This window comes from Pyrus communis, chromosome 11 (assembly GCF_041283825.1).
Source record: "Pyrus communis isolate YQ-2024b chromosome 11, ASM4128382v1, whole genome shotgun sequence".
Lineage (NCBI taxonomy): Eukaryota > Viridiplantae > Streptophyta > Magnoliopsida > Rosales > Rosaceae > Pyrus > Pyrus communis.
Window position 1 is genome coordinate 29,149,418 of NC_142575.1, and position 13,736 is coordinate 29,163,153.

General features: G+C 37.0%; 1 protein-coding gene across 1 annotated transcript; it reads left to right on the top strand.

Moving 5' to 3' along the window:
- The first annotated feature begins 9,726 nt into the window (after positions 1–9,726).
- LOC137743752 (protein LIGHT-DEPENDENT SHORT HYPOCOTYLS 7) lies at positions 9,727–13,348 on the top strand. Its single transcript, XM_068483696.2, has 2 exons — positions 9,727–10,434; positions 12,917–13,348. Exon 1 carries the CDS (start codon positions 9,848–9,850, stop codon positions 10,397–10,399), a length of 552 nt encoding a protein of 183 aa, XP_068339797.2. The 5' UTR covers positions 9,727–9,847; the 3' UTR covers positions 10,400–10,434; positions 12,917–13,348.
- Positions 13,349–13,736: the final 388 nt, after the last annotated feature.

Consider the following 13,736-nt stretch of genomic DNA (forward strand, 5'->3'; position numbering starts at 1 on the left):
CCCTAATTGAGTAGGGTGGCCGGTTTTGAAGCAAAGTATTAAAAAAAAATTCAAAGTTTTTGTAAGTGGGGTGTGTGAAATGGAATAAATCATTACACACCTACCCACTAAAATTTCTTTAATTTTTCAAAATAAATATCTAATATATTTAAACATAAGAAATATTTCAAAACAAAACTTTATGAAATAAATCAAAACTTTGAATCAAAACACCAAACCTTTTGTTCTTGGCTAGAACATATCAAGAACAATGAAGAACATTCATGAAAAACCCATAAGAGCTCCATGAACATTCTTCACCCAAAAACATCCCAAAACCACTCAAACTTAAGGGAAATAACATACAACCATACTAGGGTATATAGGGGTTCCAAAAGTCACTTTAAAACATTTTTAACAAGTCAAACAAGAACCCTAAAATCCACCCTTTGGATTTGGCCGAATTTCCCCAAAAACATGGCACCAAAATTTAGCTCCAAAATTCATGCTCATATGAACTACATCTACAACATTTGAGATGGCAAATTTTCTAACAAAATTTACATTCAAAGAAGCAAGAATAAAGCTTGTAACAATTACAACATTCAAATCACAAACTATGAACTACAAAACCTAAAAGGATTCACCAACTACTAGACTTAGGCTCTGATACCACTTGAAGGAAGATTTGTGAAAAACAAGTTCATTTGAGCAACATCAACAACATGCAATTAACAATTAAAAGGCGGAATGCTCTGATACCACTTGAAGGAAGATTTGTGAAAAACAAGTTCATTTGAGCAACATCAACAACATGCAATTAACAATTAAAAGGCGGAATCATGTTTATATGCACTCAAAAACAAAACTTAACCCATGAACTTCAAAGCCTAGTAGATAGGTGAACCAAGACTCAACTCAAAACAAAGTGAGTTGAGAAATCAATACCTTTGTAGATTCCTCTTTGCATAAGCAAAGGCTAATCACCCAAAGAGAGGGCCTTCATTCCTTGCATCTTAGATCCATGGATTTGGATGGATGAAAAGGTTTCTCCAAGTTCCCAAAATTGAGAACCTCTAAGTCTCCACACCAAGGCATATTGTAGAAGAAATGAGTGACCTTGGAGGAGTTTGATTGCTAGATGATCCCTCCAAGGTGGCCGGCCTCTTTGAGAGCAAAGGGAGGTTTGTGTTCTCATCTTTACTCCTAAGAAAAACCCTTAGGATGAAATGGCTATAAAGATGTCTTTATACCACCTCACAATGGAGTGGCAAACTTGCAATTAAGCCAAGTTCACTACCCTCCTCTAAATGGCCGGCCTAAGGGGATTTATTGGGCTATTTGGGCCTTTGTGAATCATTATTCATTAAGTTGTCATACAACTTAAGTCAATGGACTTGATGTTCGAAGCCCATTGGGCCTTAAGGTCCAAAACTATCCCGAGGTCTTTAACGAACTTATTCGTTTGATTAATTAACATATTAATTAATCCTTGCCATAAATAATTAAACCATTTAATTATTCTTACTCATCTTCGTTGAATCTTCAATCTCTACCTTACACGGTGTACGATCCATTAGGTTCCTTTTAGCGAGGCAGTGGGCGATTCAAACTCTTTCAAATCGATTGTGAATTGAAACTTACTTTCAATTCTCCCGTTAGTGATAATACACTTTTAGGGCTTCCACAAACCATGGTTGACGCCTAGCAGCATGTCATGGTTACCCAAGCTAATCAGAAGAGGTGGAGAACCTATTCAGTTTTAGGATTACAAATGCAATACGGTCTTTCTCTAATACAATACTCTTGACCACATTGTTTGGTTTGATAGTTTATTCATGTCTACTATCCAATGTGAGTCTTGTGCTTATATGATTACCTTGAATGTGATTTGGAACACATTCCTAAATCTCATTCATACTTTGGCCAAAGATTCTTAATCATATCATAGAGTATTCTCCCTCAAACAGTTTGAAGGTTAGAGATCCCTTGTTGCGCATTCACTTGCCTCCATGGCTAAGTGGCTTAACCCCAACGATGTCGTGGACACCCTCCTGATGGAGTGACTTTGACATAATCAAAGATTAAGGACCTAACCACAAGACAACTGTGATGCCTCAGGTCAAAAGACTAATTTGCATTATCCCAACCATGAGTTCTCATGTGACATGAATATGAGAACTCTTCGTTGATCGTGTTCAGTGAACTCATTCTCTATTGAGCACCTACGTACTTGTCTTGATGTCACACACACCAATGACTCGAGACTAGTCACTCTCCCTGAGAGAAGACATAGCACATACTGATCTTAACGGACTGTCAATGCCCAATTGACAATCCTATGATCAGGAACGTTTAGGATGTGTCAACGAAAGAATGGTCTCATGAATCTAACTTCTTTAGATCGCATTCTTCCAATCACATATTCCTTGGACTTATCGTTTAAGCATATAACATTTATATGAGACGGCTCAAACAATAATGTTTGCCCTTAATATTAAACTAGATTAGTTTAACATGTGAAATGTCCATAAAGTATCATCATATGATTGGTTTTAGGGCACATTTCCAACAGTATGACCAACAATCGAGCAATCATTTGTATGCACTTGATGAATGGCTCTGCCAGACCATTGTGTGTATGAACATAAGGTACTCGATGTTCAACTTCAACCCTAACAGACATGCAATAGTCATCAAAAATTTTAGATTGAATTCTCCAGCATTAGCCAATCAAATAAATTTGATTAGATAATCAGAGTGGTGAGCCCTGAGCTTGTTAATCTGAGCCACCAATGTGGAGAAGGTAGCATTTCTTAGGGACAACAAGCACATGTGTGACCAATGTGTGGAAGCGTCAACCAATACCATAAAATATCTAAATGGTTCGCAAGGAGGTTGAATCGATCCACAAATGTCTCCATGAATCCTTTGTAGAAAAATATGAGGATTTGAGCGAATCTTGTTATAAGAAGGCTTAATAATAAGTTTTCCCATATAGCAGGTTTGACATGTGATTCCTTGAATCAAACCTAAACTTCGGGTTAGTGGATGCCCGTGTGAAGATTTGAGGATACGGAGCATCGCTATTCGTCCAAGATGTCCCAAACGATCATGCCAAAGTGTGATTTCATGAATGGTCCCAAGGGTAGGGCCAGCCTCATAATGGCTTTCTATAGGGCGTATAGTCGTAATATACAGACCACTCGGGATACGCTTCATCTTCTCTAGAATACGCTTTTGGCCATATTTGTAGGAAGTTATGCACATAAATTCAACTCCATTTTATACATAGGTTTCAGCATGGTAATTATTATGTTGTCTTGAATATCATTAATGCTCAATAACGATCTTCCAAAACGTGGAGAATTAAGTACCTCTTTAATGGTCAAAATAGTGCCATGGGACAAAATTATACGGGACTTTCTGTATCATTCAATTAGGTTCGATGAACCTAAGAAGGTTTTCAAAGGTGCATTCTTAGGTATGAAGTTAGTGAAATAGATATGTCCATGCAAAATGGTGTGCGTGGTTGCATTATCTGCCAAACTAACTTTCTCACCAGTCATACCTAGAAATAAAAATTAATTTGAATCGATCACATGCATAAAAGTTCTAAAAAAAAATATCCATTCAAAATAATTTAATTATTCAACAGTGGTAATTAATAAAACTTAATATCAAAAAACAAATCACCAACAAATAATCCAAACATAAAGGAAAATTGTGCAAAATTAAACCCAAAAGAAATGGGGGGTTCGGCCACTATGTCGAATTCGGCCCCATTATTGTAAAATTTAATTAGAAATAGTTCATGTCTAACATTCTGATCTTCCATAAGGGTGGTATCCTCCTGAAGGTTAGAAACCTCCATCTTGGTACTTTCCTATTCATCCACTTGCACAAAATTTGATTCACACTTCTTACGACGAGAATGATATTCAACTACAATCTTTTGGGGAGCACGGCAAACACGAGACCAATGGTCATTTAAACCACAACGATGGCACATGTCCACATTCATGGTTTTAGGTGCTTTGCCCTTATTCTTGAAGTTTAGGGCCTTGGGAGTGAGGTTAGGGCACTTTTGGGCTCGATTTCCTCCCTTAGATGGGCCTTGGCTCTATTGACCTTGACGGGGTGGTTTCTGGCCACCCCTACCATGCCTATGTTGTTGTTTTGAGTGTTGTTTTGTGCTATAATGTGCTTCAGGCATAGCAAGCACCCCAGTAGATTGAGCTTAATGATTTTTCATTAACAACTGATTTTGCTTTTCAGCTAGAAGTAAAACAGAGATTAAATTTGAAAACTTAGTGAAATTCTGAACCTTATACTGTTGTTGTATGACAATATTAGTAGTAAAGAAGGTCAAATAGGTTTTCTCCAGGAAATCCTCTTCGGTCAAGGTCTCGTTACAGAACTTGAAAAGTGATCAGATTCAACAAACTTTAGAATTATATTCATTCATAGACTTAACATCTTGGAAATGCAAATATTGCCAGTCATGTCTTGCTTCCAGTAAGAAAATGTCCTTTTGGTGATCAAAACGATCAACCAAAGCAACCCAGAGTGCTCTTGGATCCTCATCAGCAAGGTACTCAGTTTGCAGTGCATCATGAATGTGTCTTCGGATGAAGATCATGGCATTAGCTTTTTTAGCTTCGCCAACCAGGTTGTCCATCTTATCTTCAATGGCAGGACGCAAATTCTTTACAATGAGGTGAAGTTTCACATCTTGGACCCACTTGAGGTAGTTCCTTCCAAAGACCTCTAAAGCGCTGAAGTCAAGTTTGTTCAAATTCGACATGTTCATATAACAAAATAAATGGACAAGGTGTAGTTAGTATAATGCAGAAAAAAAAAAAATCAATCCATTAACATAGAAGTAGAACATTCAGGTTCTAATATACATGTATTGGTTTAAATTTACATGAAAAAGCTTCGGGTTTTCATGGGTGATGTTTATAAGGAAGACTTCAGGCTTTCAAACAAGGCATGTTTCTAGAAACTTCAGGTTTCGAAATAATTATGAACTTCAGGTTCATATGTTCTTGTAGACAAACACAAATATGTATACAAAAATATGCAACAAAAAAAAATGCAAATTAAATCTTCAAGGTCTTTTATAATAATTGAATTAATTATTTGAACTTCGGGCCAAAGATTAAAGTGTAGGTGAAAACTTATAAAACCCATAGGGCTATAGTGTCCATACACCCATGGGCATGCGGAACACGAATGCACTAGCACGTAGCTGGGATCCAGTGCATTGTGGGGGTAGGGACACTATAGCCCTATGGGCTGGTGTTGCACTTTGGGTCGAGCCGTGAACTTGGGCCGCATCAGGCGAGCCTAATCTAAACAAATTTCCTTTGCAAACTGAGAAGGCCAGCCCAATTGGACTTGGGTTTCAGCCAAAAGAACACCCTAGCATCGCTGGGTGTGGTTAAGGGTGGAAAAAAATACCGAAAATCCCAAACCATACCGAAAAATCTCAAACCGAAAATCTCAAAAATTTTGATACCGATCCCAAACTATTCAGTACAGGAATCGGTCTCTCAATATGATCGGTAATCCCAAACTGAACCGAAGTTAAAATATATATAGTTTTAGATATTATAAGTCATTGGATTGGTTAAGAATTAATCTCCGCTGTTATTCAAAATGAAACCTTTTCTCAGCAACCTCACTTCACTTTTAGACTACCGAGTCTGAAACTCTCTGCCCAAACCCACCTTCACTCCTTAACTCTCTCTCTCTCTCTCTCTCTCAGCCTTCACTCTTTTCTCTACATTCGATAATCAATACAGCCACCTCTGCTTCCTTTTACCTCTCTCTTCATTAAGGTAATCTTCTTGTCTTCATCAGGTAATCTTGATGTGGTAAAGTCTGTTTATGGCTTCAATTCATTTTTAATTTGGGCATTTGAATTCTAGGGTTTTGGATTTGAGGGTTTTCAATTTCATGTTACATTTCGTTTGAAATTTATGATTTTTAATCATATTGTTCTTCTATAATTCGTTTATTTCCTCCTCAAAGCTAACAGACCTGAGCTCATTCGCCTCCTCCTCGAACTCTTTCTGTGAAATCGGGACTTTTAGCCAAGCATAGAGAGGTGATACAACAATCAAAGGTTTCAAAACGACAATCCATGGAAGGGATTTGGGAAATACCTAAATGTACCGAAATCCCGAATAATTTTAGAGAATACCGAATTCTTGGTTCGATTTTGGTTTTCAGAATCTTGTCCCAAAAATTTTCGGTTTGGGATTACCATTTTTTGTGTGGGATCCCATACCGAAGCAACCCTAAGTGTGGTCATCGAGGACGAAGGCTAGAGTCGCCGTTTCAAGTGGTCGTGTTATGGTCAAAAGAACTTGGTGCGAGTCAAGGGTTTGTCATGGAATTCGATGGTGTGATAGGGAAAAAAGGGAAATCTTGACGTCGATAAACCAAAAACCCTAGGATTCGAATTTGGGGTTTTCAAATCCATGGAGATTCATACAAATCTAGGCCAAAATCAAAGTCGATGACAACTGCAGGTCATCAGGGATGGCAAGGCATGGCTATAGGCCATGTGTGGGACGCCGTGATGGGTGTTGGAGTTTGGCAATTGGACGATGTCGAAACGACATCGTGGGTTTGGGTTCCGAATGCATGGAGCTTTTGGCTCCGGTGTAGGATCGGGTCATGGGTTCAAAGAACCCTAAAAAATTTCGATTTTTTTCAATTAATTCAATGCATATTTAATTAAATAACTTAATGAATGAACATATATAGGATTCAATTCATGACAATATCAATTCACATAATTCAACAATTATGGATATAATCCATACTCAATTTATGTAGAATCTAAAATTCGAAAAACGTAAAGTTGGGTCATGCATTATGGTGAATGTTCATGTTATCAGGATTGCAAAAAATATCGAGATAAAAACAGTTGTTTTGAAAAAATCTAATTGCGTGATGATATTGGTGAACTAGTTTATGCAGAAAACGTCCACGTCAGATTCCTAAGCCCAGCGGTAGGAGCATGCTGATAACGTGTTGTGGCCTATATTCAACAGGCAAGGAGAGGAGGCAAACAGCACAGAGAAAATAGAGAGAGAGAGATGTGTTTGTAGGGTTGTGTAGAGGATGTGTTATTTCTCTTACGTGGTGCCTTTATTAGGGAGAGAAGAAATCATTCTCCTCCAAGGAATACAAGTCCTAATAGGGTAGAATAACTAGAATCAAATCTAATATGGTATTTACACAATCACACTTAAATAAGAAGTTTATAATTGACTTTCTGTAAAATGTGGCTAAGACTAAAATCCAGAATATTAGCCTCACGCTCAAGGACCAAGTTTTAATCTTAAATATAAAGCTAGGTACAAGACGTAGCCCTTCTGCTTAATTTAGTCCAGTCTTCTTCAACTTATAAAACCTATGTACATATGAAAACGTTTTCACCATTGTGAGATTGCGAGGCTGTTTAATTTGCTTTCGAAGTCCAAAAGTTATGTGTGTGTGTGTGTGTGTGTGTGTGTGTGTGTGTGTGTGTGTGTATCTCGACTTTAGGACAAGAATAAGGAATAAAAAGTTCTCATATAAAGACTGAAGTTTGGCAATACTCACAAGCACAAACGAAAACTAAAATCAAATAGATCCTTGAAACGTAAGTCGTGAAAGAGTTCAAAGATCATAGAACCAATTAAGCCAAATCCTTAAAATATAGGGAATTAATCTTGGAGAACACACCTCCTGAGCAGACGTTATGTCCCTTGGGCCTCGTCTTTCAGTTAGGTTTCACAGAAAATTAAACCCATAATTGGTGAGAAACTCAAAGGGAATTTGAAAGGTTACTAGATTTAAAAAACAAATGTTCAAGGTTTGGGATGTGGAACATTTGGCCCCATACCAGTTTCTGATAAAAGCCGACAGATCAGGAAGGATAAGGGAAATAACAAAAACATCACTAACACTAGCTCATTGTTCAGATATTATTTAGTATTTCATCACTAAGCAATATTATTGGTAGTGGTGAGTGGTGACGGTATTCCTATTATAGTAATCTCACAATCCAAACCATTTATTTTTCAGGTTCTCACTTATATATCATTCTTGTAAAAATTCATTAAAATCGAAAATCATTTAACTATTTAACTATTATTATTATTATGAACATTTCATTAGTTATCAACAACACAAAGTTTGTTCTTATTTTACTAGGGTGCACTATGATAATTAGACGATTGACTTAAGTAAACTTTTGTAGGAAAGATATTTTAGTATGACCTAAAACATCAGCGGTTCAAATAATGAGATAAGGTTTATATTATGGTTGAGTTGAACATTTAGAATAGTTAAACCAAGTTGGGTAATGATAATTATTAGATGCTATATTATACTATATAATGGTTTGAGGGTCAACCTGCTCATCTTAAATGCCGATTGTTATATGCCCTTCCCCCAAAAGAAGTCAAAAATGGAACTGTTGATCAAACTAGCTAGGAGACCCAGATAGGACTGAGTTCAATTTCAGTCATCGAGTTTTGTTTCTGTAGCATTTGGAGGACTTACCATTGCATAGAAGAGTTAAATTTGGAGTCATTACAAAAATAAATACACACACAAGCCGTATTTTCAAGAAATTGAACTGATGAAGTCCATGAAATTCTAGAACTTGTTCACAAGTTAAATGAACTCACCTTGACCAAAGCTTAAGCTAATATTATTGCAAAATTCCAAGGATTTCATGCTTCATTAATGGTACATTTTCATCATCCAGTTTGTGGCTTCCTATGTGACATCCCACATCGCCCAGAGGAGTGATCCTTATATGTATATTCTCATCCCTACCTAGCACGAGGCCTTTTGGAAGCTCACTGGCTTCGGGTTCCGTAGGAACTCCGAAGTTAAGCGAGAAGGGGGCTAGAGCAATCCCATGATGGGTGACCCACTAGGAAGTTGCTCGTGAGTTCCCAAAAACAAAACCGTGAGGGAATGGTAAGCCCAAAGCGGACAATATCGTGCTATGGTAGTGGAGTCGGGCCCGGGAAGTGGTCCCACCCGGGCCAGGATGTGACAATTTAGTATCAGAGCCTATCCCTGGCCGGAAATGTGCCGACGAGGACGTTGGGCCCCTAAGGGGGGTGGATTGTGACATCCCACATCGCCTAGGGGAGTGATCCTTATATGTATATTCTCATCCCTACCTAGCACGAGGCCTTTTGGGAGCTCACTGGCTTCGGGTTCCGTAGGAACTCCGAAGTTAAGCGAGAAGGGGGCTAGAGCAATCCCATGATGGGTGACCCACTGGGAAGTTGCTCGTGAGTTCCCAAAAACAAAACCGTGAGGGAATGGTAAGCCCAAAGCGGACAATATCGTGCTATGGTAGTGGAGTCGGGCCTGGGAAGTGGTCCCACCCGGGCCAGGATGTGACATCCTAAATTGGTTACTGCATGCTAATTGAACTAAACCCCAAGCTAACTAGTGTTACTCCTTAGTCACCGGGGTTTAAACCATAGTACTAATTACGCTAATAAAGTCGATAATCATTGCTTTGATGATGGAAGCACAATAATAAAAATTTAGAAAAAAAAATAAAGTATTATTAACATTAGCTAATAGTACCATTAAAGCAAGAAAATAATGTAAGAGAGGAAGAAAAAAGAGGAGCTAAAGCACTTTCATTGGTCCCATACCATGTCTCCTCACTGCTAGCCCCCTTTGATGTGATCTCTTGTTCAATATTATTATTATTTTCTTTTTCTTCTCTCCCACTGTAAATTTGTTTTCTTCTCCTCCCAAATTCCTTTCCAGCTTCTCTCATACTCAAAGAAATACTAAAAAAAACAAAACAAAGTTATCACTCGTCACGATGTCTACCAACAAAGGAAAAGATGTAGCGGAAGGATCGTCGTCTGCTTCTGCTACTGATCATCGGCAACAGAAGCAGGCTTCGCAGCCGGCTCAACTGAGCCGGTATGAATCGCAGAAGAGGCGAGATTGGAACACTTTTGGGCAGTACTTGAGAAACCAGAGGCCTCCAGTTGCTCTCTCACAGAGCAACTCCAACCATGTTCTTGATTTCCTCAGGTACTTGGACCAATTTGGAAAGACCAAGGTGCACTTACAAGGGTGTGTGTTTTTTGGGCAGCCTGAGCCTCCTGGCCCTTGCACCTGTCCGCTAAGACAAGCTTGGGGCAGCCTCGATGCACTGATCGGACGGCTGAGAGCTGCTTATGAAGAAAATGGAGGGTTGCCAGAAACAAACCCATTTGCAACTGGAGCTATAAGAGTCTATCTGCGTGAAGTGAGGGACTCTCAAGCCAAAGCTCGGGGAATTCCGTACAAGAAGAAGAAAAAAAAGAGAAAACTAATGAAGGCAAATCTTGACAATAATCCCAACATCTCCCTGCACCAGTCTTGAATCTTGATCGATCGCTCGCCTTTCTCCACAAAATGGTAAATCTTATATGTTGCTATTTAGAATCTATAGATGAATTACTTTTGATCTGACCGTATATAACAACATAAAATTCAACTTCATGAATAATATTAAGGATAATTAAATATAACCAGCTAAAATTCTGGGATTTTGTCAATTATGTTGAAGTTTTCAGTCCCTGATTGTTTGGATTGTAAAATTTCAGTCAATGTATAAGGTAAAGAGAAAATAAGTATGTTAAGGGACATATATATGCATCTTCAAATGGTAGCGATCTTAATTCAGTATTCGTTACAAAACCCTACGGCATGAATATTTTAAACCCTAATTTGCAGGGTAGCTAGCTAGTTGCTTTTATGTTAAGAGAAAAGACATAATAACAGTACCTTAGCAACTTTACCTTCCACATTTGAAACCCCACATATTGTTGAATACACTCCACATTTATTTTTTTAATTTAAACTTACCTTAATACACCCCCATTTACTTTCTTATAATACCCTCATATCCCACATTCCCACCATATAACTTACATTCTCTACGTACACTCCACACTTTTCAAATTTTAAGTGCAAATACATAAGGTCATCCAAAAGTACCTTCGGTGTAAAGCTGAAGTTGGTGTGATTTTGAAATGTTTTAAATTTTTCTATTGGAGTGGTGCCAACAATTGTTTGATTATTTGCATGTGTTTATCCCTTCATGTTTCTCTATCCCTTCCATGGAAAGAGGTGGAAGGCTGTGGGTATTCCGTACCAGTAGATGAGGAAGATGATTTTCGCAACAATGGATGAGGAAGATAAAAATCTAAAAAAAAAAATATGGCAGCTATAGAAGTGTAGAGCTTTATATAGAGTAGGAGCAGTGGCATTGGGTAATGGGGATTAAATAAATATTAGGGTTGATGATGATGATTCCTCTTCTTTTTCTTTGATCGAATCATGGGAATGGATTTAGTTATTGAATCATTGAATTAGAGGAAGAGATTAGGTTGTTACATTGCTTTTAAAATCAAGAGATCTTTGTGATCTAATGTGGCTGAGGTTTATTAGGTGTGTGATTCTCATCATCAATCATATTTGTTTTAACATGTTTGTAGTTTCATTAATTCTACAATGGAGGATGAGAGTGGTTTCGAGAGTTGAAGAAGATAAACTTGGGATATACATGTAAAAAGTAAATTGGATTTTTTTTTTTTTTTTAAACCTTGTAAGATCGAAATTGTTATTACATATTAGGTATGTAGGTCATTTAATATTAAATTTTAATGAGGGGTGTATTCAATATATTGTGGGATGCTAATAAAAAAAAACAATTTTATTTCTTTTAAAAACATTTGAAACAAACCTTAGTATCTCTCTCTCATGCAAAATTATGAATTTTTTTGTGGGTTTCAGAAAACATATAATATTGCATAAATATGTTTTTGCTTTTTTGTATTCATGGTCCTTTTGAGATTCTGCACGATCTTGTGCTCGCCATGAATGAACATAAACTGTATATATCACTATTGATATTCATATTTTCATGTGAACATATAAATTAAATATGGAATCCCCATTATATATGAATATATAAATATATATATATATATAATATGTTTTTTTGTCATAATCTTGATGCAATTTTATGATGAAAGATCCCGATGGGGGCGGTGCGGAGGATAGACCAAATGCTTGCTTATCCATCTGCTGGCTGTTAATGACACATTAGCCATTAATTACTAAGATCTTATGTACCATCAGCACTAAATCTTTTCAAGCTGCACAAGATTTGTCTTGACCTGATTTAATAATTTACATTGCTTTTTCTTCCCTTCTTTATATTCACTATGATGGAATGTCCTTTTCTTGGTTAATTATTCAATAAACAATGAATTGACCTTTGCACTTAAATCAATTTGTCTTTTGTCGAAACCGGATCAATGCTAGTGGTAACCTCTTAAGTTTTAACCTAAATGGCTTGATTAGTTTTCGGAAAAAAAAAAACATATATAGTAGTACGTGTTGTCAGGATTACTACTACTCGGTAGAACGGTAGATAGGATTAAACATATTAATTCACAACATTCTTTTTGTCCAACACAAAATCAAAATTAACGTATTATATCATTTTATAAAGCATATCTAAATAATTATCAGTACACTAAGGAGATTTTCTCAAAAGTAAGACTCTTCATATACTATCTGTAATCTCATGTTTATGTCACAATAATTTATAATATTGACACGAAAATTAACGTTAAAATGTGAGGTGTCAGAAAGTCCATAAAGAGTCATCCCTTGGGTACGATAGCTATTCAAAGCAAAGAGAAAAAAATGGTGAGAAGATCTGCTTTCTTAGCCTAGTATTCACTTTAAAGCATTTCTCATATATACATAGTTTATCATAATGTAATGTCCTAATAAGAAGACATTTAGTTCCATCATACGAAAACAGGTTTAATTTCCCTACATATATTTTGTTAAAATGCACTAATTCTTTGAATACTAATTTCAGAGGTGCCAACAAATGGACTTCCAGACCAAATGGACCATGAAGTAACTTTGGATCTCCCTCTCTGGATACTGCAACATTCAACTTCCATGCTGGATACTGCAACATTCAACTTCCACGCCATCAAGTCCTTTTGTCTATTTTCTTTCGCACTTACTAATTATTTTATGAGAATTTGAAACATGAAGGCGGTAGTGCATGAAGCTGAATTGAGTTCAATTAGTAAGTTCCCTTTACACCTTCTTGGATTAATGAGTACAATTGTCTCAAAGATATATGCATGGTTAAGTATACATTACCATGTAAAGTATGGGCTCTCTATTACTGCAAGAGTAGTATTATATCGTTCCTAATTTTGAATTATGTGCTACTTATGATCATCCACTGTCCAGATTCGAATGCTAAATGAAAATTGAGCTTCTTATTGGTTGAAAACATCGATTTCTTCTTCAAACTCTTATCAGATTGTGTGTCTCAATCATATTTTCTTTTTGTTTACCATTAAGCCAGCGTCGTTTGTTTTTCTCTAGACATGTAGGGTTTTTCTATGTCAATTATATATACGTCCTTGCTTAATGAAAATTGAGGCATGGGTTCATCAAGCAGACGGAGTTCTCTTCTAACTCATACCCTTTCGATCGGTGGATTCAGATAGGTGAAGAGTGCTTCTTGCTCTCTTCTATTCCCCTTTAGTGCATTTCAACTTGTTGATCTAGCTGTGTATCTGTGTGGCCTCCTCACATGATCTAGGGATAGCCATCGGGTACCCAAAATAGCAAATGGTTATCTTGATACTTGTAGTGAGTACTTCACCACGAGCCAA